Genomic DNA, 22,417 nt, shown 5'->3' on the forward strand with positions numbered 1-22,417 from the left:
TCATTGTGCTTTACACACGGTCAAGGCTTTTCAGTCACATTGTAAACATCCGTTAGTTGCAAGGAATAGTCTTGCAAAGATGTAGGTGTACCTTTCCAATTTCTCTTTTCCCAGATTCATATCAGCGTATAAACACATGGAGAGATGGGATATAAATTGTACCTCCTCGGAGATACTATGGCGTGGGCTCCCTAGGTCGCTCTTCCATTTAGAGATTGATATTCTCCTGGTTCCTATGTATGGAGATAGCAATTGTAGAATGATAGATGAAGAAGTATGAAGGCTGCATTGACTTACTATGCCGGGTGATATGGATGATGGAAGGAAGCAAAGAAGAAGGGGAAGGCTTTATAATAAATGAACGCAAATATCACATGACAATTCCATTCACTTTTTAGTGTCTAACGTGCAGTAGTGAATTTACCTCTATATTATCATTATTTGATACCACTGCAAGCAACCTCCAAACCATCTACATACAATCCCTACTTGGACACATCCTCAAACACCTTCAACCCACAGAGCGAAGCATACCTCCCCAAACCCATCATCGCGAAATAATGCGGATAATAAACATATCCCAAATAAAAATGATTCGGAAACCCAACTCCAGTAAACTCCCTTTCCGTCCACGCCCCATCCTCCCTCTGGGTCGAGAGCAGATACTGAACACCCCGTCTGACCGTGAGATCAGTTACTGGCAGTAGCGTGAGCACGCCCATAAGCGCCCATCCAGTCTGTGAAGCTGTCGACTTCCCTTGTCCAGCTAGAGCGGGGCGTGAATACGTCTCCAGACATTCGCCCCAGCCACCATCTGTGTTTTGCACGTTAACTAGCCAGTCGACCCCTCGTCTAATGGATTGATTGATTAGGCCTGCTTTTGAGTTGTCGATGAAGTGGGCATTGGCGAGTCCGCAGAGGACATTGCTCGTTCCGTAGAGATAGTTAGCACCCCAGCGGCCGTACCAGGAGCCTGATTTTTCTTGCTCGCGGAGAAGGTAGTCGATTCCTCGGTTGGCGGACTGTTTCATGGCATCTCGGATACTTTGAGTGAGGAGAGACTTCTCGATAAGTCCACTACTCTTGCTGTGCTGCTCCATCACCATTCCAAATGCTTCGATAACTCGTCCGGTGACATCGGCTGTGGAAGGATCACACATGCTCTCCATGTCGCTAAAGGGGATTTGATTGAAGAACAATTTGTTATTTTCACGGTCGAAAGCACCCCATCCTCCGTCGGCATTTTGCATACCCAAGATCCACTGGATGGCCCGAACCACGCTATCCGAGTCGATGGAGCTAGGATCTTTCTTGACGAAGGCGAGAATGAGAGCTGCCGTGTCATCAACATCAGGTGTCCATTTGTTAAAGTACTCGAAGCTGATTGCGCCTGGGATCAGATTGGGGTTTAAAACTCTCCAGTCACCCGGAGACTGAGCACCGCGATCCTTATCCTGGCGTGCAAGAAGCCATGCATTCGAGCGGACGATATATTCGTTGTCCCCGGCTAATCCAGCATCTAGCAAGCCGATACTCGAAAGAATAGTATCCCATACAGGGGATACACAAGCCTGCATTCGCTTTCCTCGCTCATCTGTCCAGATGAAGCCCTCTAAACCGGCAAGCCCACGCTGATAAGGACTCTTTGGATCAGTACTATGATGACCCTCCAGGTAGAGGGCCAGGACTCCTCCATGCATAGGCGGAAAGATACCTGCCCAGCCACCATCCTCTTCTTGACGCTCCAAGATCCATTCAAGACATCGCCGTCGGGCAGCAGATCGCCAGGGAGACTTGCGCATTCCGTTAACATATTGCAGGGCTTTATCGACGATGGTGCAAGCCACAGATGTGGCATCCAATTGCCAGGCCATTGACCATAGGCTATCCGAATATGGGACATTCTTATTCGCGCCGCGGTCACACCAAATCTCATCCAGATACGTATTGTTTTCGCTCCGTCCGTTGGGCAGCGCGAATACCGGTCGATGGTGACTGATCAACAATAGAGGCACGACAGTAGCCCTAGCCCAAGATGCCATGTAATAGATACTGCAAGGAGCAGCCGCTGGCACAAAGATTAACTCCGGCGGCAATTCCGGAATAGCAGACCATGGGAATAGACCGAAACAAGCCAGGTAAATACGAGTAAAGATGCGCACGCGAGCTACTCCTCCATTCGCCAAAATCCAACTTCTTGCTTTCCTCATGACCTGGTTCTCAGGGTCAAGGCCTAAGATCTTGAGTGCAAAGTATGCTTCGACTGTTTCGGATATATCGCCGGGGATTTCTGGCGCGGGACCCCATGAGCCATCATACTTTTGCTCGGATAGCAGCCAGGATATCCAGGGCTCGGGGCCATCGGGGACGGGTAGTTTGAGGGCGTAGAGGAATGCGATGTATTCAGACGTGACGGTGGTATTTGATTTGACTTCTGCGCACCAATGGCCGTCGTCGCGAACTTGGCTTTGGATGTAGGTGGCAGCTTTCCGTAATGATTCGGGAACTGCGGTCACTGTCGATTGGTAGTCGTTCATCCTGCTGTTGAGTGTTGAGACTAGGATTGAACAGGTCTCTAAACATATGGTGTGTATCTCTAGGGTCTACAAGAAAACGGACGGGTCATGATAAATATCAACTCCGTCACCGCTTGTCACACGCAACATTACTACTGTTCACAGGGCTGTTCCCCCAGTGCAAACCTTGTATAACATTGCATGTGAAAGCTTATCTTGCTTCCTACAGATAGCTACTGCTCTTCGCGACAAGGGCATCCTGGTACCAAATCTTGAGGTGGTCTTATTTAGCGGCGCTGGAATGACCACGTTCAGAGTTGACAACAACATCGCAGTCCACCATGCTTGAGAGTATGAACTTGCCTAGCTCTGCCATTCTCACTGCAGGTCTCGCCTTGGCAGCTATTTTCAGGGCTGCGGTCGTGCTTTATCGATTATACTTTCATCCTCTATGCTGTGTTCCAGGGCCAAAGTTGGCTGGCGCCACGAGTCTATATCTTCGATACTATGAAGTTGTTGAAGGTGGAGGCATTACACAGTTACTGCCTGGTTTTCACAAGAAATATAGTATGTCTGTTTCTATGTACATTTGTATTTCCGCTTATCATGGTAGACTCACCGGTCATTCGAATCGCGCCCAACCATGTCCACATCAATGACATCGAAGCATACAAAAGGTAAGCAATATCTACCCAATGAAAATCCAGGATAAAAACAATATTAATTAGATCCTATTTGCCACCACAGAGCCTTCACAACAAAACCCTCGTTCCGCAAATGCCCCGACTTTTACAAATCCGCGCAAGGCGTAGACACGATTCTCACCACGACGGATCCTCAGCGCCACCGAGTCATGCGGAATGCAATGCTACCCTTGTTCACGCCCAGAGACATGACCCGGATTTTCCTCATCGGGAGAGACCACATCACAAAGGTTGCACAAGTGATGTCACGCCAGGGACGTGATGGACGATTATTGGATTTGCTGGTGTATCTTCGGGCATTGACTGCATGTCATCTTTTCCCTTTTCTTATCTATCTCGATTTGGACTTGGATTTGGATTTGAATGCCAATTGCATTCGCATTCGGACTAGTTGATGTTGCCCTAATGCTAACTATTGTGTAACACGCAGGCCAATTTCGTCGCGGGGACTCTGCTGGATCATCCTTCGGAGCTGGTGAGCTATGAAGCTCCCCAGTCTGGATGGATAATTGCGCAGGAGTTTATTGGTCGGTATCGGTGGATATGTAAGTTTGTTCCTTGCAGACTTGGTGATGCGCGCCTGGTTAACGTCTGAAGTCGCCGACATTCCGTTCCTGGTTCCTATCGGTCTTTTTTTGCTTTCTGTATCGCCGGAATGGATCACTATTGGATTTAGGGATCTGTTTCAGGTGCGTACTGCTTTTCCTCTTAGGGTACTCGCTAACATATTGCAGCACTGTGAAAATGTCGGTAACAGAATTCTATCAACGAAAAGGGAAAGAGAAAAAGAAGCACCGCAAACAGTCTTCGATAGGCTCCTGAACGACACCACATACAAACTCACAAGCCGTGACACATTAGCACTCTTTCAACAAGCAGTCGTGTTGATGATCGCAGGAACAGCCAGTCCCGCCATCACACTGACAACTGCATTCTTCTACATCCTCAAATCAAAAGATATCGAAACACGATTACAAAATGAACTAGAGAATCTGGAACAAAGATTCCCGGGTGGCATCACCTCTGCAGACTTCGACTGGCGCGAACTGCACAAGCTCCCGTATTTGGTACACAATACCCTCTCTCCATAACTGAAATGCAACCTAATCAATATCCAGGAAGCTGTAGTGAAAGAAAGCCTCCGTATCATCCCTGCAGTCCCAGGCCTGCTTCCGCGCGTCGTCCCCTACACCGGCCTAAATATCGCCTCCCACTACCTCCCCCCAGGAACCCGCATCTCAGCAGCCCACTATGTCTTCCACCATAACGAGACTATTTTCCCGAACCCGGAGAAATTTGACCCAGATCGCTGGCTGAATAAGTCCTCCGAGGCCTTGCAGTTGATGGAGCAGTATTTCATGCCGTTTAGTAAAGGACCGCGGGCTTGTATTGGGATGAAGCAGTCGTGGGTGTTTATGTATACGGCTGTTGTGTATTTGCTTGGGAGGTTTGAGATGCGGCTTGGGGAGGGATTGCCGGGGGTGTTGGAGTGGGTTGATGATGGGACTGCTGTACCAGTGGTTAGGCCTGCTGTTAGGGTTGTGGAGAGGGGGTAGTTCACTTGAGGAGATAAGGGGCTAGAAGGGATATGGTGAATGTCTCCTTTATCAAGGATAGTCGTCATTATGAGTGTCTGTGTTTACAAGCTGCTCAGTGGATCGAGTAACGTGCATATGTACTTGATTTTCTGGACAGCTCAAAGGCCTTCCCTTTCCGTTTTAGTGCTCATCCCTCGCCGCTTTTTGCTCACTGCGTAGACCTGAGCATGCCCTGAGCACGCCCTGAGCAGCCTGAGCTGATCACTGAGTAGAGACTGAGCAGAGGGTGAGTAGCCTGACGAAGGTAGCCTCAAAAAAATGCACCGCGCTAGAGTTTCACCTGTGTCCACTTTTCTTCGTAGCGCTTTTGACCGTCACCGCTTTGACCCCCCTTCAACATAGCGATGGCACCATCAATGGAACAGGGAATTGAGGTCATCATTCCTGCTGCTCCGCTTCTTACCATGCCAACTGCTCCCCGGAGATAGTGGGGTAAACTAAGCTCCCGTGAAGATTCAATTCGCTCCAGAGATTACCACAGGTCTGGGGAGTATGCTCCTAGCTCTCAAGAACAGGAGCAGTCATCTTAGGATCCAAGAAAGGGCTCCAATGAGTCTGAAGAATCCCAGGAGCAAGCAAGACCGTGTGGGAATCATTGAGGCCATGGAACCAATTGTCATCAAGCCTTACTGCTTAGGATAACAACAGTAAATGATCCCTACTGGCAAACTGTTATAAAAGTGTTGTTGCCCATCAGCCAAACGTAGCATCCTTGCAACCGTGCTTTGTCTGTTGTATTGCTATTCAGATACTATTCATTGTGAGTCTGAGAACTCATTGTTCTATTTTACTTGCATCGACAACAAACTATACCCCGATCCGACTGTCGAAGACTTGGCGCCTGGAACATCAAAATCAGCACCCACAAAAAACACATCCTTTTAACGCGTCAATCGACCAATAGGGGCCTTCCGGCACCTATAAACCACCATGGAGGCACCGAGACTCCGTGGTGGTGGTGTATCGCACGCGTCAACCCCCGGAGTGGGCAACGTGGCCTCCCAGTTCGCGGAAACAGAAGATATGCCAGTCACCCCAATGCCAACCCGCTGGCGATCTGGAAACATGATGCAACCTGAATTCAATGAAGGCAGCATGGAGAGTGTAAGCATGGATGAAAATGAGGGCCAGGAACACTGGCAAACCAGAGGATCCAGCAGGGCCCCCAGCCGAGCCAGCGAGGCCAGAAGCGGAATCAGACAACGAAAGATATTACAGAAGTCATTGATTGGCAGGCCAAGGCATCACACTTCCCTGCTAGATGTGAGCAAACAGGCTCAGATGTTAGTGGGGGCCCTGGAAACAGCCCAGACACAACAACAAGAGATATATCAGATGGTGCAGGAACAGGTACAGGCACACCTGGCAGAAGAGCTGTCCAACTGGAGAGCAGAACAACAGACTCATGAAGGGATATATCTTGAGCGGATTACAAACCTGGAGCAGGAAGTCAGTAAACTACGCACAGAACTTACAGAAGCCCGGCACACCATCCAGCAGCCTGCACCGGTGAGGCAAGACACACTGGCAATTGATACCCAACCAAACCGGGTAAACAAACATGACAACAACCAAACCCCCAAGGTGAGGGAAACGAGCCAACAACCAAGGCAGGAACCTAATTTTGCAGACCTAGCTGCACTGCTCTCCACCAGACCAGGAGGACAGGAATGGCAGGAGGTCACTAAGAAGAGACCAAAGAACAGACAAATCCAAGCAGTTGCTGTTGCTAACCAGCCTGATCCAACCAAACTTAAGTCAGCTAAGGACAGCCCCAAGGAGGCACGCAGGCTACTCTTTCGCCGTGAGGGAGGCAAGGCTGCCCCAAAATCAGAGAAAGAGGATGTCATTCTGGCCATCAACCGGGCAGTAGCAAAGGAACACTTCCCAGCGTTCATCCGGGTGGTGGATGCAGGATATACCAACACCGGAGCGATTACAATTCTCCTGGAGAAAGGCACCCTAGGCTCTATGCTACTACCTGGCTATAAAGACCTACTGGTCACTGCAGCTCGACAAGCAGACCCAACAGTGATATCTGTTGAACTACCAGAACAATGGTACCGTGTCAAGGTTCATGGGGTCCCAATTAGACGTTACCTCACTTGTGGTCTGGCTCTGGCTCGCGAAGAGATTGAGCTAGGCACTGAATACCGGCTGAAAAGAAACCCAACATGGCTTCGGAGCTCAAAAGAGCTACACAACAGCAACCAAAAGGGCTCAACTATTGTTATTACAGTTGGCTCACTAGATGAGGCCCGGAGGCTTCTCATCAATGGCATTCGGTTTGGAGGCTCCCGCTATAAGACGGAGCAATACTGGGAAACAGGAGCGGATACAGTCTGCCCCAGGTGCTGCCAGTTGGGCCACTGCAGCTTCAAGCCTGTGGGGACCGCCCACCATGCTGCTTTATATGCGCGGGGCCCCATGAGGGCACTGAACATGTCTGCCGGGTAGTAGACTGCCCCGCCAAACCAGGAACCGCCTGTAAACACATCCCGGCCAAATGTGGCACCTGTGGAGGCCCACTGTCACAACCTGGCTTCTCTCGTATCGTACCTAGGGTTCTAGTTAGTTGTATTTCGAGACTGGACACTTACCCTAAGTGTCTTCCAAATATCCGTATGCTCAATGCCCCTCCGGGTCCGGTTCGGTATGTTGTATGCGTTGATGCGTATATCGCCCCCTCCAGGTTCCGTAAGATAATCAACAAGTAGAAACAGTAAAAGTAACGAATAGAGAAACAAGGCCAACCGAGTACGTATACTGGGTTGTTGGTTAAGTGCGGACGAGTCAGAAACTAGAAGGTAACCAATGCTTGATTAACTAGAATTGATCGCGAAGAACTCAACTAAGTACATGAATGAGCGTCCTTATATATCTTTCCATCCTGTGAGTGGTAGTAGCGTTGGTATATTGGCTGGTAGAAGAATGGTATATGATATACCATTCATATATCGTCTCGTCGATCATCTGCATACCACTGGGTCACGTGATGTTAGCCCCAAATAGTAACTCAACCCCTGTTATTCCCGCATGTTATTATGGCTTGTTAACCAATGATTCTGCCTTGCCTCCCCGCATAATCACGTGAGACTAATACGTCGAGGTCTGTAGCACCACCCAGCTAAGGAGATCCTCCCGGTGAGCTTCCGGGAAGGGGATCAGCACACCCAGCCCGGGGAACAGACCCCAGGGAACCGACAATGGGCTGAGAGGAGCAACCGAGGCCCATGGTCCCTGGGACAACACCTTGCTCAAAAACTAGCCAATATCCTACCAATGGACCCATCCGGAGGCTTTGAGAGCACAACAAAGTCAACCAGTAGCCAGTTCCCAGGCCAAATAGAGGTACTACCAGGTCCAGAGGCCCTAGCAGCAGTGCAATCTCTCTCTCCTGGACTAGCGATCTGGTCAGACGGATCAAGATTGGAGAATGGCAGGTGCGGAGCAGGACTAGCATGGCAAGAACCAGGATCCTGGAAGACCCGGGGGTTCCCATTGGGCAAGGGATATGAGGTCTTTGATGCAGAGCTTCTTGGAGTTGTTCAAGCACTCCAGTTAGCAGATAAAATGGGAGATCAAAGACCAGTCACCATCCTGCTGGACTCTCAAGCGGCCATTGCAAGGCTGCGACACACCCAGTCAGGACCAGGCCAAGCATTAGCAATCCAAGCACATGTTATAGCCAAGAGACTACACACTCAAGGTCGTCAACCCACTATACAATGGCGTGGGAGAGGGGGAAGAAGAGATGTGGGTTGTTATCCGGGTCGGGTTTGATTGTGCCACGTCTGTACTGATGTGGGTTTTATTTAGATGCGGAAAAAGGTGTTGATACACTTTCACCAAGTACATGAAGAAGGCGATTAAATGATGTTAATGAGAGACATCATTCGCGTGACATGTCAGAGTATGGACCTAGTCCAGGGAACAATAACACCACATTTGCAGAGAACACCGGGAATATCAACAAGAGCGGCCAAAATAGACAACAGCCAACCTCCAGTCTCAGTAATTCGATGATGCGCACTGTCGTTGCTAGCGGGAATGATGCTTTGAATATCCTTTTCGAAGCTGCTGCGGCCCACAGTCGTGGAAATGGCACGGCTGCAGGTACTCAACCAGGAAACACTCTACTTCCGAGAATAGAACTACTAGAAATGAATATTCATTAGGAGGTGGCTACTCAGGCGCCCATTTAGAGGGTTCAACGAGGATGGTGCACCCTGTGGAAATCTCTCAGGTGTCGAAAGAGGTCCTCAATGTGTGGGAGTCATGCCGTTTTGTTAAGATGCGATGGTTTACTTCCAGGGAAGCGGTGACATTTATTGACCTGTATGTCTCATTTCCATTGGACATAGTCGAAATACAGCTAACTAGATGTTGGCAGGTTCTTCAAGAATATATCTCCATTATCCCTGATCCTTACAGACTTCTACGGAAACCACAAAAACCATTACTGCCTACTCACATGCAATCCAGTCCTCTGTTGCACAATTCTGATGGTATCAGCTCGCTATCATGTATTACCAGGAGCTGGCGGTGAATCAAGAAACTTCTTCATCCACCACCGACTCTGGCAGCATTGCCAGCAACTAATCACACGCCTGATATTTGGTCAGGGCAAATCTACTTCGTCAAAGATTCGCGGCATTGGAACTATTGAAGCACTTCTATTGATGTCCGAATGGCATCCTCATTCACTGCATTTTCCTCCGGAAGTTGACAGTTGGGATTGTGACCTAATGACAGGGACTACCGAGTCTCGCGCAAACGCGGACAAGGAAGATATGCTGTCTGCTAACCGGTGGCTAGAAGATATGATCGAGCCTGCTAGAAGATCGGATCAAATGTCCTGGATGTTACTTGGATCAGCCTTGTCGCTTGCACATGAACTTGGTATTTTCGAGGTCGGGGATAAGGAACCGAATTCTCCATTAGAACCGGAAGGGCACGTGCCGGGTGACCAAATGAAATGCCGCAGGCAGCGCGTACAGCGCCTACTATATGTGTATATCAACCAGTTGGCATGGAGGATAGGGTGTATATCGCTTATGCCGCAGAGCTTGAATCACGCGATTATAAGCGGGCAAGCGACAAGAGATCTCAGCCGCTCTGGAGATGGATGGTTCACATTCATGGACTCATGGATGGATTTGACCAAGTTGGCGAAATCGGTGACTGATACTTTCTTTCCTTCTGTTTTGTTTGCAAGGCAGCAGTTGCATAGTGGTCGGTATATTGATTTACTGGATCATTTTCGACCGTTGCTCACTCAGTGGAAAGAGAAATATCTTCGGCCTCAATGTAAGTGTCCCATTGATTCTATATTCCATATTAAATGGGCTGACTATCATCGCGTGCAGTATTGGATAAGCCATTTTTCAATATCCTCTTTATAGAATACCACTTTGTCTGCGTCTATACTCACTCAGTCGGAATGCAAGCCGTTGTAGAACGTGTCCTTGCAGATGGTGAACCCAATCTGGAAGAAGTGCGCCCTCTGAACATTGACTCCATCGATTACGAATATATCCAAGGAGTCATCGACGGCTGCTGCCAAATCCTTCAAAAGGTCACCCAGCTCGCAGAAATTGGTGCATTGCGATTCTCACCAGTCCAGATTTTCTTATGCATCACAAGCTCGTCCATATTCCTAATGAAGGCCCTAAGTTTGGGCGCGCGCCAAGCAAAACTGCGGGAGTCACTCGACATCCTCGAGAGCACCATCCAGGCGCTAAAATCCAATGCTCTGGATGATATCCATCTGATTAGCCATTATGCTACACTACTGGACTTGCACATCTCGCGTCTGCGACGCAGCCTATTAGTATCTTCAAAGGGCAAGAACAGCCGTGGAACTACCACAACATCTTCTACATGCCCACCTTCACGGCCTGATAATGGGACTGCTAATGGCAATACAACAATGGTGAACAGTACACCAATATCACGTAGCATGTCGGATATCAGCTTCATTCCATCGCTGAATGATATGGCTGCAGACGATTGGCTTTCGTTGCCGTCGATGGCTCCATTTGGCATTAGTAGTGGTGGACAGATACCGGCGCTTGAAGGAGGAGCTCTGGATTTTATATGGAACTTACCATCATGACCATACAAGTAGACATTATTGTTAGTATCACTGCCGGATTATCTGCAGACCCGACCGTTCCGCTCTTCAGCTTTCTGATATTGACTGACAATTCACGAGCTCAACAGCAAGTGCTATCAAATAGTACTCTATCGCGGATGTACATAGACCATGGGATCTTTCATGAATAGATCAAACTCGCTGATATTCGTAATGCATAAAATCTAGAGTCTAGAACACCTGCAACTCCACTAGGACGTAAAATTTGAACACTCATGCTCCCTCAGGAGTACCATATTCGCTCTCATATCTTGCCATTTCCTCCTCCTTATGCGCTTGCTACATCTGCGCCTTTTGCAGAGCCCGAGCCTTGGAGATCATTCTATGCGCGGAGATGACATCCAGGAGCAAGCCCAGCGGGTTCAAGTAAGCGGCCCAGGCGTTCAGTCCCATCCAGCCACCCTGGTAGCGTTTCTGGAATCCACTCATCAAGGTATCCTCGTCGCCATCGGACTCGACGGCTTGGTACTCTTGAGGCCGCAGGGCCACGGTGCGAGGAGCGTTGGAAATTTCGTAAGGCTTTGTCCGGTAGGCATAGAGGACCAAGAAGCATAGCGGGACCATCTGCACGCAGATGATCATCTCTGGTAGGCCCATCATGACGTCGACATAAGTCAATATTTCATTTCTGTGGAGGACATTGACGCCCTCCAAGATGAGGAAGAGGATCTTTTCCAATATGACCAATCCTACGATCAGCTTGAATGCCAGCAACTTGGTAAGCGGGTGGTGCTCTTTCATGTATCCCTTCATGTTCGTGTAGAATTGAATGATGGCGTTGATTGCTACTGATGTCGACAGAGATGTGGCAGCTGTGATCTATCATCTATGTTAGTTCCCCACATATTGAGACGTCGTGAGAGGGAAAATGTATACCCAAACATGAGCGAAGTGCGGTGCCGTGCTTCCAAGGCAGTACCTGTGCAGCAACTGGGTCACCACCTGTGCGACAGCTGCAATCCAGGTGATGATTGGATATTGAAGGACAGACCACCAGGTCAACTAAATGGAAGATTCGGTTAGACATCCGATGGTGTGCGTTTCAATCGTCAGAGCACCTACACTCAAAAATACAAGACCATTCCTCTTCTTCTTCGGTTGCCACTGTCTCTTCGTCTCGAGCGAAGAGAAGAATTCCACCTTACCCTGGTCCGTGGGAGCCAAAAAGTCGCAGAGGAGCATCAGGAAAGCGTATAGAGCAATACCCTGGAACACCTCGGTGACACCTTGTAGATAGATGTAGGAGTTTGGGACGCAGATTGAGATGAAGGACAGGATTGGTAGGAGGGGATCATGTTGACGATTCGCATTATTCTGTATAGATACTTGTGAGTATCGCAACGCTGTCTCAACCTTGCTGGTGGTCTTACTTGATTTGTTCTTTGGGGTTACTCATGCGCATCGCATGTCGTCCCATAAGGCCCAAGGTCAAAAACAATACTATCGCAGTGCAGGCACCGGATACAATCATGTTAAATTGGTAGAATGAGAGATTCCCCACAAACGGGCCGCCACCAGCTATTCAAATCGTTAGCTGGCGCATTAATCCGTGCATAGCGATCATCGCTCACCATTTTCAATACGGTCAGGCAGAGGGCAGCCATAGCTCCCAAGGCCCGTTTGTCGCGGACTTAACAGGCCCATTTTTAATAGTTATGCGGAGCGCTAAAGCCGATAAATGTGGATGACAAGATTCGTGACAAAGTGAAATGAAATGAATTGCGAAAAGAAAAGAAAATCCTCGGAGTCACCCACCTTTTATCTATCTCTGCAAACACGAATTCTCACCTGAAATATAGGGCGCACTGCCGATCACGAAGCTTTACTTAGCCTCTAAAAAGTCTTGGCCATGCTGAATTCCCTTTCGGGCTTAGTTCAGCCATGACACACTTGGCATTGCTTAGCCCCAAGGTCTGCAGGCCCTGCCCTAGCCAGTTTTGGTAGGGAGTGCGATGATCTCGTGATTCAAATGACTCCGCCGCGCATGCATTTGTATGCATTTCTGTTAGTGACTGAGCCTTCTGCAAGTTCAGCCGGAACCCCTGTGCAGATAAACAAGCGCCAGTTCGTATTTTGGCAAGCCCAAGAGTATGCATAGCCACTGACACTTCTATTCACAGTGTGGGCTTTCAGGCGATTTTCATTCGCTAAGCGCATCTTTCTTTGGGAATTATGCCCTACTGATAGGCACGGAGAACTCCGTACATCGATCACGCCCGTGAGGCCGACCAGCATTTCTCTGCGGGGCGGAATTCTCTGCCCTAGAAATACTTGGTGAATATGCCAGCTGGGGTCTCATCATGGATGCATCGAATTGTCTCGATCATTCAAGGTGAGAAGCTTGTCCTGAGAGTGTTCGATTATGTATGCCGCATATTGTAATTAGCTCCCACGACTGCCTCCCAAGGGAACTGTTCCACCAAATTATTCCTTCCAATGATAAAAATGGCGCATCTATTAACAGGGTGCATGAACCAGGCAGCGATTAGGCGACGCAACCTTGTTGATTCTGATACTCGCTGGGCCGCTATCTCGGCCAACACTAAATAGTGTGACGGCTCAACGCTTCACTGAAAGCAAACAGAAAAAGCATTTAGCGAGGCCATACGGCACAGATATAAAAGCCTCCTTTCCCGTAGATAGAATTCTTCTTCTTTTTTCTCTTCCTCAGATTCGATATTGTCGTCTTTAGCTACAATAGTTCAGATAGGAATATCACTTTTTCAGTATCTACTATTCCGAGCCCGTGACAAAGAGAGAGCTTGATTGGATTAGCGCTGTTGAACCTGCTTTACGCAACAGCTAGGTTTAAGGCCCTGAAGGATTAACGCTAACCGAGGATGAAATTAGACCACTTGACCACGTCTCACTGCCCTTTCAGGAGGCATACCCGACACTTGCCACCTGCACACGCAGAGGGCAAATATCGATCGAGGCTAGGCCCATACCAACTATACAAAGTATATATGACCCACAGTCCGTTCATCATTCTCAGTTCAATTGCTCTCCGAATCACTTCCACTACTACATTATCTTTTTTGACCCTTTATCAAGCCTCTACAGCTAAGAATCTGCCCATGGCCATGGCCGAAATTCATGGCTCCTGTGAGCCCGCCTTTGAGTCCGTGCGCGGTATTTTGCAAGATCAATTTGCTCAGGGTAATGAAGTAGGTGCTTCACTTTGTGTCAATATAGATGGCAAGAATGTTGTGGATCTTTGGGGCGGTCATGCGGATACAGAAAAAACCAAGCAGTGGGACAAAGACACCGTCACTGGAGTCTTCTCCTCTACCAAGGTCGTCACCGGGCTCGCTGCCCACATCCTAATTGATCGTGGCCTATTGCATGTGAACGAAAAGTTCGCCAGCTACTGGCCTGAATTCGGCAGCAATGGAAAAGGAGATGCCAAAGTTTCACATATCCTCAGCCATTCTTCTGGAGTACTGGCATGGGAAGGAGTGATCACACCTGAGGAAGTGCAAGATGTGGAAACGTCAACAAAGAGACTCGCAGCGCAAGCGCCTTGGTACAGACCTGGCTCATAGACCGTATATCAAACATCAACTCATGGACATCTGATCGGGGAGCTTGTACGGCGCATCACCGGGAAGTCGCTCAGTCAGTTCATCGCCGATGAGATTACAAATCCACTTTGCGCCGACTTCCAGCTTGGAATTCCAGAAGAGGACTGGCCGCGAATTGCCGAGATGATACCATTTCCACCAGAAGCCATGGCTGGCATTGAACTCAATCCTGCCAGCATCCTTGGGAAGGCTGTGGCAGGGTCCGCTTTGCAGGCTCATCTTCCCAATGATCCCAATTTCAGGAAATCCAAGAATGGAGCCTGGGGTGGATTCTCCAACGCGCGGGCATTAGCCAGAATTGGGTCCATTGTATCATTGAATGGTATCGTCGATGGAAACCAGTATCTCAGCTCTCATGCTCTCGATGAAATGATGAAAGAGCAAATCCAAGGAGATGATCCAATGCTTCGTGTTCATATGCGCTTTGCGCTTGGACTGGGGCTGCCACCTGGCAAAGAATTTCCCTGCGTTCCGGAAGGCGATGGTATTTGTTTCTGGGGTGATTGGGGAGGATCTATGCTAGTTATGGATCGCCGTCGTCGGATGACCATAGCCTACGTGATGAACAAGATGGAATTTCGAACTATTGGAGGCGCAAGAGCGCAGGAATACATTCAGCATATTTACAAAAGTTTTGATGCTGGCAAACCCTATGTAGCTGATCCCTGGAGTGGTTCCCTTTCTATTATTATTATTATTATCATTATTATTATCATTATTATTATCATTATTCATACACGCATCTGTCAGCCCTATAGACCGAGTGGCGGCAGGTCCTGCGGGGCGACCGGGTAAGCCACCGTAATGGTAATCGCTATGTACATCGTCTCCTTTCTATGCATATCCTGATATCTTATTCCGTATGTTGTATATCCCGTGCTGCTAGTTTCGTACTGCTTTTCCCATGGCCACGAAGACCCATGGACTTGTTGGATACTATCTCGTTTCCGTCCCTACTTCTGCAAGTGCATAACCTTGGCTGCGCTATGCTGCCGGTTGCTTCAATCCCGTTGCTGCGACTTGGTATGTGGTTGGTAGAGTCTGAAACTGGCTTAGAAGGCCTGTCTCAAAGCTTGGTCATACCATTCAGTTCCACTGCGAAATGTAAGTACGGTCTAGTACTACAAACTTATGAAATTGACATATAAGATGACAATACTTACCCGTTAAATGCCTCCATCCATTGAATGGTCTCATAGTTAAATGCCGGATGGTGAGCCCTGTTGGGGATCAATTTCGTTAGCAGGGCGTTGATGGCCACGTCACAGAGTGAAATCTACAACTTACAAGGCCAGATATGATCAAGTACTATGATTATCGTATTTCATGAGGTATTCCCATTCCTCGCTGGACTTGTTGCTGGCAGCCTTGTCTTGCATGAGCTTTTCTCGGAAGGTTTTTATAATCTCCTCGAAGACGCCGCCTGGCGGGTTTTTCAAAATGCTAAGGCAAGAGACGAACGCATCAGTTGGTTCTGTGGAACAGTGGCAGGTAATGCAACGACCAGGAAACGTACTCTTCAGGGATTTTGTCATCTTCATTCAACTTCCATGGACCTAATCCCTCAGCTGAAATTGAAGCGTAATCGCCCCATTTGGTCGTGCCATTGAAGTGCCACGGCTCTTTGTCGCCCTTGATGTAGTATGGGAGGAGATCCCCCAGCTTGGATTTTGGATTATCATCGGCTTTATGCATTTCCAGATAGTTGAATAATTGGAAAAGGCTGGACTTAGTTGAGCATTTGTTTTCAGTCAGCGATCGGAAATAAACATACCGTTCCATCACCGGATTGTCAGGGAACCTTATGGCTCCCACATCGTAGTAATTACGACTAACGGATCCATCTTCCTTCAATGGGGAGTCGAAGTTATATGTGAAGAGCCTTCCAGCCACTCTCTCTGACGCTTCAAGAATAAGACCACCCGACTCCTCGTGCGCTTTTCCACGGTTGGTGGAAGAGCTCAGCTGACACGGCTCGGGACACCAAAGGAGTTGCAAACTCTATACAGAAGAAGGCAATCTTGACTGGTTGCTTTTCAAACCCTTCACATCACCCAAAAAAATGTCAAAAAAGATAGACATGGCAAGACTAAGCTATCGCGACATAACATATGAGCTAACGTTAATATAAGGGTACTTCTGGCCATGAAAGTCTGGTAGGCGGTGAGGGTATTTGGGGCCGGAGAGTGGGGCAGGGGGAGGCTTTGGCCGCTTAGAGCTGCCACTATCTTGGAACCCCAACCAGCCAAACTTCGGGGGCCACGAAGGATACGCTTCTGGCCAAGTCGAATCTCTGAGGGTATATAACAGGGGACGACCCGCCCATCATCCGGAAATTTGCTATATCAGTTACGCGGACGTACTGCTTTGCATTCCCTGATCAAAAGTACGAGTCGCGCAGATGGTGGAAGCTCGGAAGCGGCATTGCTGGGAATGCCTCCGGCGTCGCTTGGTTTGCGGTTTCGAAGTCCCCGGATGTGAGCGATGTGCAGCATCCGGGGTTGACTGCCCTGGATATGGTGAGACTCCTCCCATGCGAGTGAAATGGCTCGTCCCGGGCACGGTCAAGTTGCGACAACGCAAAGATGTCTCCAATCGTCAGAAGAACAGCAGAGCTGGTTCAGAAAGTACCGGATCAGAGAAATCTCCCTCAGAGTCATCCGGGGCGAACTCGTGTTTAGCAGATGATACACGAAAAGTGGCCCTTCCCCACCCCCATCTCAAAACGGACTATCATGCCTTGATAGATTCTGTAGAATACTGTATGTTATTGCTGAAGTGGGGGCTGCGCAGCACAAGGCTCACATTTATAACAGTCAACTCCTGCATATATCCCCAATTGGAAAATGTTCTACGTCTTGGCACCAATGCAAATATATACAAGCTTCCACTAGCGATGATCCAAATGGGTCTCACCCGGCCCGGCCATCTTCAATTGGGATTGGTTTGCCTCACTCTAAGCCACCGCATGAACCAGATGGGTCATGATTATGATCCAAAGGCTCTAAGAACTACCTTTTTTCGTTATCGGGGTCTAATGATTCGATCTCTGAATGACGATATAAATGTTCCAAACAAAAGAAACGGCGGCATTGTTCTTGCCGGAATCTTAACATTATTGCTGGCTGATGTGAGTCTTTGTTGCCTCGAATGATCATTGAGTGGTACCATACTGAAGACTGAGTTTTACAAAAGGCCCAGGAAGGGATCTCACACCATTGGCGGTATCATATTGAAGGAGTCCGCAGACTGATTATCTCGCGCGGTGGAATGAACCGCGTGGTCACAACCCCTGGAGCTCTACCAATTGTTCTCTCCTTTGTTCAGTAAGTGACCAAGGTTTTTTCTATATCATTCACCCATGCTAACCATCCAGTAGCCTTGTCGTACTTTCTGATACCTCATCACCCGGGTCAGATATGCTCGTGGAGCGTTTAGATCTTGAGGAAGTATACCTTATGGTAAAATGCTACGGAGGAAATGGATATGGGTTCCAAATGTGTCCCTCGCCGCTGTTTGCTGAGATCGTCAAAATCAATCACATTCGGAATCAAATGTCAAAGTTAAATGGAACGGATGAAAACGATCTTCATAGCGATGCCCGCGAAGTCCTGCACCGCATCTATGGTTTTTCCCCTGCGGCATGGATAGAGTCCAATGAGTCCCTCACTGATGCAAGCAAACTGATAATGGACGCTTATCAGAGCGCGGTTGCCTTATATTGCATGTCTTCTCTCCAAAGTGCCGGGGCTCTACCACCAAATCCGTTCCTGAAGAAGAATTGTGATATGGAGAGAAGAATCTTACATGGGCTGATCGAACAATCGCTTGCCGGAAGGTGCCATGGATATATGTTATGGCCTCTTCTGGTGCTTGGCGTGCAAGCAGTCAATGGAGGCCCCTCTTTGCGTGCGTTTGTTCGAGAGAAAATGGTATCCATGAGCGCTGCTTGTGGCACATATGCCCCGCTCGCCGCAAAAAGAATCCTTGAAAATTTTTGGGACTCAGGTAAAGATAAATGGGATGATTGCTTTGATAAACCTTACATGTTCACAACGGTGCTTTCGGTAAATCGAGGTCAGTTGCCAAGACGAACGTCTTGAAATCGATTTAATCTATACAAAATTTTGCAGTCGGATATTGACCTCCTCAAATGATGACGATGATTGTCATTTTCCCGATGTAGTTGGGCTAAAACTGTGAGAAGTGTCAGCTTTGATAAATATTACAAAATATAACAGAAGAGTTTGATCATAAATCTCTTACACAGTATATCTTGGGTCTCGATTGTTCTTGACCCATTGCTGGTCCAGTCTCCAACCAAGTCTCCATGGAGCATCGCCACGAGTACGAAAAAGAACCAATTGGATGTGCTAAACAATGTCAGCACCACATTGTAGAAGAGGCAAAAGAGTATACCTTGTAACGAAGGCCTCTTTCCTGCTTATGCTTGTTTGCTGGCAGGAATGCTCCGATCCTTGCACCTGTAAAGAGAGATATTTTGGTGATAAAAGGAATTTGAATCTTATGTCTGCCATGGAGGAACACTGGGTTATCAAGGACCCAAAAGGAGGTCATAATTCGGATAAAGTCCTCCTTGGTAAAATTGTACTTTTCCTTTTTGATGTCATTGATCACATTTTCCTCTGTCAAGATGTATTGGATCCACTAAAGTTGTCAGGGATGAGTCTGAGTATGAGCCATGAAGAAGTCAAAGTCTTACAAAATAAAGCTCCTGTGATTCCTATGGTGGAATTTGATTTCCAGTCACCAGATAGAACCCCGGAACAAATTGTTGTGCAAAGGTAAGAACAGTTCTCATTGTTGGGCTATCGTCAATGCTGCCTTCTGTAGAAGCAATGTACCAGCGAATAAAGCTCTTGAGTTCTTCTATCTTGGGAACAGGAAAGTTTTCTGTGATGCGGAATTCAGCTGGTATCACTCCTTCACTCGTGAGGAACCTAGGATATGAAAGTTAGCATGAAGGCCAAGTCCAGTGATTGACAAACATACTCCTCATAAAGCTTTACTGTTTCTTTGTACAACTCCTTGGTTTCCATGGAGGCTCTGCCACGACTTCTCTGGGAATCTTCCTTTCTGTGGGCAAGAGGATCATAATTTCGACTTTCACGTAGCTTTCGACGAGCCTCGCTCTTGTCTACCTTTTGCTTTCGCCCTGAAGAAACAATAGCCATGGTTGCAGTCTTCTGGAATCCAAGTAAAACCACCAGGTGCACTTCAAATAGATTTTTTTTTCTTAGGTATGAAACAAGACAAGCCAGGTCTGAACAGAGTAGCACCCTCTATTTATCTTATTCAAGGCCACAGCGAGACAAGGATTTCCTAGTGCCCTGATGAACCAATAATCCTTTAACGTCATGGTTCGGATAGTTTGATGAACTTCGGTAATGTAATTTACACCGAGCCATATCGGCCTTGGACGCTGAGGTTCGATTTTAGAGGGCTGAGTGTTGTTTAGTGAGCACGGTATAAACAACCATACTTTATTTTATATCACGTGATTAGGAATACCTGTCGGAATCCATAGCTCGGAGGTGGACTATCTAAATTGCCGATTGTTTTGTATTAGTCAGCTTGCCCCTCATAAAATTGCCAGATAGGAGCTATATAGCAAGACAGACCTCTTTTGCGATTCCATTGGTTGAGCCATATGTCCACTACACCCTGGGTTCCAACAGTTATGAGCCCGGTTCGCCGCCAAAATCGTCAGTTTTAGAAGCTATACACATAGGCTTGTGGTAGCGAGTGTTATAGGACGATTACCCCTGAGCAAGTTGAGCAACGAGCAACTGAACCCCTACAAAACAGAGTGGATTCATAAAACCATGGAGCCAAACAGTGTGGTCTCCGCCATGAAGGGCGATAAACTGAAGGACTCTCCTCAATGGAGAAACTGGTTTGCAAGAGTGAAGCTATTTGCTCGCCAGAAGAAGGTGTGGGACCTAGTAAACCCACAGATTGAGGAAGATTACCTCGAGCAGCCAATGCGCAAGCCGAAGAGGCCTCAATACCCAGAAGGTGGATCTGAGAGTGTTAAGCGTGAATGGAGAGATCGGCTTGACATCTATAAGCTTGATCTAGCGGAGTGGGAGCAGCAGGCAAAGGGCTTGGATGCTGTGAACAAATGGATCATCACTAACCTTGATCCAATTCACCATGCCTCCCTGCTTGACTATGAGACTCCGTATGAACGTTTGGTTTATCTCACAACTCGATTTGCCCGATCTAATGCATATGAGGAAGATATCCGTGCTCAGTGGAAGTGGTTCTCATCATCTCCGCCTAGAAAGGGCGTTGACATTAATCACTGGCTAGCCGACTGGAATACTCTGAGGGAACAAGCAGTTAGTTTAGATTTGCCTGAAGTGAAGAGTGCGAACAAGGATTTCCTTCATGCAGTGAAAGACGTCTTGCCTACCTGGTGGCAGGCGAAGTATGAGTCAATCATAATGAACCATGAGGATTGGGAGACTCGAGATCTGATTGAAAACTTCCGAGGGTTCTACCAAGAGATGGTGCCACAGAAACCAACCAGTACTATCTCAAAAGCATCATTTTCGACATTCCAGGACTTTGAAGAGGCAGAAACAGACCAGCTGCAGAAACCACCACAGAAGCAAGGAAACAAGCCACCGATCCCTAAGCGCTGGTGCCCCTGTGGTAACTGAGGACATAAACCCTGGCTTTGCTATATAATTAATGAAGCCATACGCCCACAGGGCTGGACGGTGCAGAAGGCAAAGAAGCAAAAGGTGGATAAGGCCCTTAAGGATGATCCTCAATGGAAAGACTGGATTGAGACAAAAGTCAAGGAAAATAATGAGAGGCAGCAAAAGGAAGAGAAGCCCAATGAGTCAGCCAATAGTGCTCTGCCCTCACAGATATCCTTCTTCACGTCGACAGATATAGCAGCACTTAATAGTGCTCCAGAGAGCTTCCAGGATCTTAGATCTCGATGGATCCTTGATAATGCCTCATCGATGCACGTCTGCAATGACCGAAGCAGATTTGTCACCTATACATCAACGAGTTTGAGCCTGAAGACTGGTGACTCAACCACAAGAGTAGAAGGACTTGGTACAGTGAAGTGTTACAGAACTCACTGTATCAGCCTCACGTGATGATACAGAGTTAAGACAGGCTCATTGGATAACAGCTCATGGAGAATATGCAAGAAGGAACAGGGATCAAATTGATATTCGGCGTGTTGGCACCTGATGATCACGTGTTTCACGTGATATGCAAGGAGTATACTAATATACAAGACGGATGTTATACCATCAGCCTGGTATAGGTATACAAGTATACTATGAAAACATCATACCAGGAAAAGGGAGGATATATAAGAACACTCATTCATGTACTTAGCTTAGTTCTTCGCGATCAATACAAGTCAATCAGCATTGGTTACCTTCTAGTTTCTGACTCGTCCGCACTTAACCAACAACCCAGTATACGTACTCGGTTGGCCTTGTTTCTCCATTCGATTACCTTTACCGTTTCTACTTGTTGATTATCTTACGGAGCCTGGAGGGGGCGATATACCCATCAACGCATACGACATACCGGACCGGACCCGGAGGGGCATTGAGCATACGATTACTTGGGAGACACTTAGGGTAAGTGTCCAGTCTCGAAATACAACTAGCTAGAACCCTAGGTACGACACGAGAGAAGCCAGGTTGTGACACATTGATCGCCAGTCAGTACGAGTCAGGTTTCGAGACTATATTGACTTAAAACACGAACCGCAACCATGTCCAACAACAGTAACAGCAACACTACTCCTAGATCCTCTCGTGGATCTGAGGGACGAACTCCGACTTATGAAGAGCTC

The 22,417-nt window shown here is 47.8% G+C and overlaps 8 protein-coding genes across 8 annotated transcripts; 4 read left to right on the top strand and 4 right to left on the bottom strand.

Moving 5' to 3' along the window:
• Positions 1-485: 485 nt before the first annotated feature.
• ACHE_80355A (terpene cyclase/mutase family protein) lies at positions 486-2,537 on the bottom strand (the record flags this gene model as incomplete). The annotated part of the gene is made up of 1 exon (XM_043283716.1): positions 486-2,537. The coding sequence occupies one exon, from the start codon at positions 2,535-2,537 to the stop codon at positions 486-488; it is 2,052 nt and encodes a 683-aa protein (XP_043140968.1).
• Positions 2,538-10,261: 7,724 nt separating this feature from the next.
• Positions 10,262-10,936, top strand: ACHE_80356S (uncharacterized protein; the record flags this gene model as incomplete). The annotated part of the gene is made up of 1 exon (XM_043283717.1): positions 10,262-10,936. The coding sequence occupies one exon, from the start codon at positions 10,262-10,264 to the stop codon at positions 10,934-10,936; it is 675 nt and encodes a 224-aa protein (XP_043140969.1).
• Positions 10,937-11,254: 318 nt separating this feature from the next.
• On the bottom strand, positions 11,255-12,619 carry ACHE_80357A (OSTA/TMEM184 family protein; the record flags this gene model as incomplete). The annotated part of the gene is made up of 5 exons (XM_043283718.1): positions 11,255-11,794; positions 11,852-11,977; positions 12,038-12,289; positions 12,417-12,493; positions 12,547-12,619. The coding sequence occupies 5 exons, from the start codon at positions 12,617-12,619 to the stop codon at positions 11,255-11,257; spliced, it is 1,068 nt and encodes a 355-aa protein (XP_043140970.1).
• Positions 12,620-14,052: 1,433 nt separating this feature from the next.
• ACHE_80358S (serine hydrolase domain-containing protein) lies at positions 14,053-14,520 on the top strand (the record flags this gene model as incomplete). Its single annotated transcript, XM_043283720.1, has 1 exon — positions 14,053-14,520. One exon carries the CDS (start codon positions 14,053-14,055, stop codon positions 14,518-14,520), a length of 468 nt encoding a protein of 155 aa, XP_043140971.1.
• A 1,340-nt stretch (positions 14,521-15,860) lies between these two features.
• Positions 15,861-16,341, bottom strand: ACHE_80359A (uncharacterized protein; the record flags this gene model as incomplete). The annotated part of the gene is made up of 3 exons (XM_043283721.1): positions 15,861-16,002; positions 16,076-16,282; positions 16,334-16,341. The coding sequence occupies 3 exons, from the start codon at positions 16,339-16,341 to the stop codon at positions 15,861-15,863; spliced, it is 357 nt and encodes a 118-aa protein (XP_043140972.1).
• A 619-nt stretch (positions 16,342-16,960) lies between these two features.
• Positions 16,961-18,662, top strand: ACHE_80360S (Zn(II)2Cys6 transcription factor; the record flags this gene model as incomplete). The annotated part of the gene is made up of 4 exons (XM_043283722.1): positions 16,961-17,321; positions 17,376-17,689; positions 17,755-17,885; positions 17,939-18,662. 4 exons carry the CDS (start codon positions 16,961-16,963, stop codon positions 18,660-18,662), a joined length of 1,530 nt encoding a protein of 509 aa, XP_043140973.1.
• A 641-nt stretch (positions 18,663-19,303) lies between these two features.
• ACHE_80361A (uncharacterized protein) lies at positions 19,304-19,754 on the bottom strand (the record flags this gene model as incomplete). The annotated part of the gene is made up of 2 exons (XM_043283723.1): positions 19,304-19,520; positions 19,573-19,754. The coding sequence occupies 2 exons, from the start codon at positions 19,752-19,754 to the stop codon at positions 19,304-19,306; spliced, it is 399 nt and encodes a 132-aa protein (XP_043140974.1).
• Positions 19,755-20,405: 651 nt separating this feature from the next.
• Positions 20,406-21,248, top strand: ACHE_80362S (uncharacterized protein; the record flags this gene model as incomplete). The annotated part of the gene is made up of 1 exon (XM_043283724.1): positions 20,406-21,248. The coding sequence occupies one exon, from the start codon at positions 20,406-20,408 to the stop codon at positions 21,246-21,248; it is 843 nt and encodes a 280-aa protein (XP_043140975.1).
• Positions 21,249-22,417: the final 1,169 nt, after the last annotated feature.

This window comes from Aspergillus chevalieri, chromosome 8, assembly GCF_016861735.1.
Source record: "Aspergillus chevalieri M1 DNA, chromosome 8, nearly complete sequence".
Lineage (NCBI taxonomy): Eukaryota > Fungi > Ascomycota > Eurotiomycetes > Eurotiales > Aspergillaceae > Aspergillus > Aspergillus chevalieri.